The 1,586-nt window shown below is 50.3% G+C and overlaps 1 protein-coding gene across 1 annotated transcript; it reads right to left on the bottom strand.

Annotated features, from left to right (window-relative positions):
• Positions 1–539: 539 nt before the first annotated feature.
• Positions 540–1,112, bottom strand: LOC109746047 (uncharacterized). Its single transcript, XM_020305161.1, has one exon. The coding sequence runs from the start codon at positions 1,110–1,112 to the stop codon at positions 540–542; it is 573 nt and encodes a 190-aa protein (XP_020160750.1).
• Positions 1,113–1,586: the final 474 nt, after the last annotated feature.

Genomic DNA, 1,586 nt, shown 5'->3' on the forward strand with positions numbered 1-1,586 from the left:
ATCATGCGCATGAATGTGGCGCTAGCATTCTTGAGACCGAAAGGCCTGGTGACATAGCAAAAACACCCGAACGGGGTGATGAAGGTTGTTTTTATTTCATCGGGCCCATACAGTCGGATCAGATGGTACCCGGAATAGGCATCCAGAAAAGACAAATGCTCACACCCCACAATCAAGTTGACAATCTGATCGATGCGGGGGAGAGGGAAATGACCTTTTGGGCAGGCCCAATTGATATGCTTGAAATCGATACACATACGAAGCGAATTATCCTTCTTGGGGACCATGACGACATTGGCGAGCCACTCGGAGTGGTATATCTCGCGGATGAACTCAGATACAAAGAGCGGAGCCACTTCCTCGCCAATCGCCATCCTCTTTTTCACGGCGGACCGACGGAGATGCACTTTGACTGGTTTGGCTTCGGAGTCGACACGCAAACGGTGCTCAGCCAGTCCCCTGGGTACACCTGGCATGTCAGAGGGTTTCCATGCGAAGATGTCCCAGTTCTCATGGAGGAACTGGATGAGCGCGGCTTCCTATTTGCTGTCGAGTGTCGTTGAGATATGGGTCAGAGCGGCCGTGGGATCTTCCGGGTGGATGTGAACAGGCTTCGTCTCACCGGCCGACTGAAATGCCGATTCAGAAGCGAGCTTCTTGGCTTGGAGCAGGTCACTCGGATCAGCGTCCTTCTTGTATTCCTCTAGTTCCACCACTGCCATTTTCTCGTCAGCGATCTTGGACCCCTTCTGAAGGCATTCCTCTGCTTTCTGCCTCTTCCCAGTGATCGTAATCACACCCTTGGGTCCGGGCATCTTCAGCTTAAGATAGATGTAACATGGACGGGACAAGAAACGAGCATATGCTGGTCTGCCCAGAATAGCATGATAGGCACTATGGAAATCCACTACCTCAAACATCAACTTCTCCTTGTGAAAATTCTTGGAATCACCAAAAACCACATCTAGAGCAATCTGCCAGAGTGACTTTGCCTTCTTCCTTGGGATGACTCCATGGAACTGCATGTTGCTTTCACTGAGTTGGGACATTAGAATGCCCATTCCTTGGAGAGTCTCAGCATACAGGATGTTCAAACCACTGCCACCATCCATGAGAACCTTAGTCAGTCGGGTGCCCCCCAACGACTGGGTCGACCACCAACGGTTGCCGCCCAAGGGTAGCAACGTGAGCTGGGTGATCAGATTGGTCGAATGTAATGGGAGTCTTTGACCACTTCAGGTACGTCGTATTTGCCGGAGCAACCATGTTCAGTTCTCTGTTTATGACTTTTAGTCGACTTTTGCTCTCAACATCAGCAAAAATCACCAAGGTAGCATTGACCTTCGAGTAACCATCATCCTTTTCCTCATCTTCGTCCTTATCAGAGTCTTTCTCACTGGGCTGACCCTCTCGGAACTGCTGAATCAAGAGTCTGCACTGTCGAGTGGTATGCTTGGCCAGAGTCAAGTTACCCTCTTCATCCTTCTTCGTATGAATGTGATATGGCAAATCCAGGACGTCCTGGCCGGACTGGTTTTTAACTCTTTGGGTACCCACGAGCCCTTGGGTTTTCCCTTAAACATTCC

Source organism: Aegilops tauschii, chromosome 4, assembly GCF_002575655.3.
Source record: "Aegilops tauschii subsp. strangulata cultivar AL8/78 chromosome 4, Aet v6.0, whole genome shotgun sequence".
Classification (NCBI taxonomy): Eukaryota; Viridiplantae; Streptophyta; class Magnoliopsida; order Poales; family Poaceae; genus Aegilops; species Aegilops tauschii.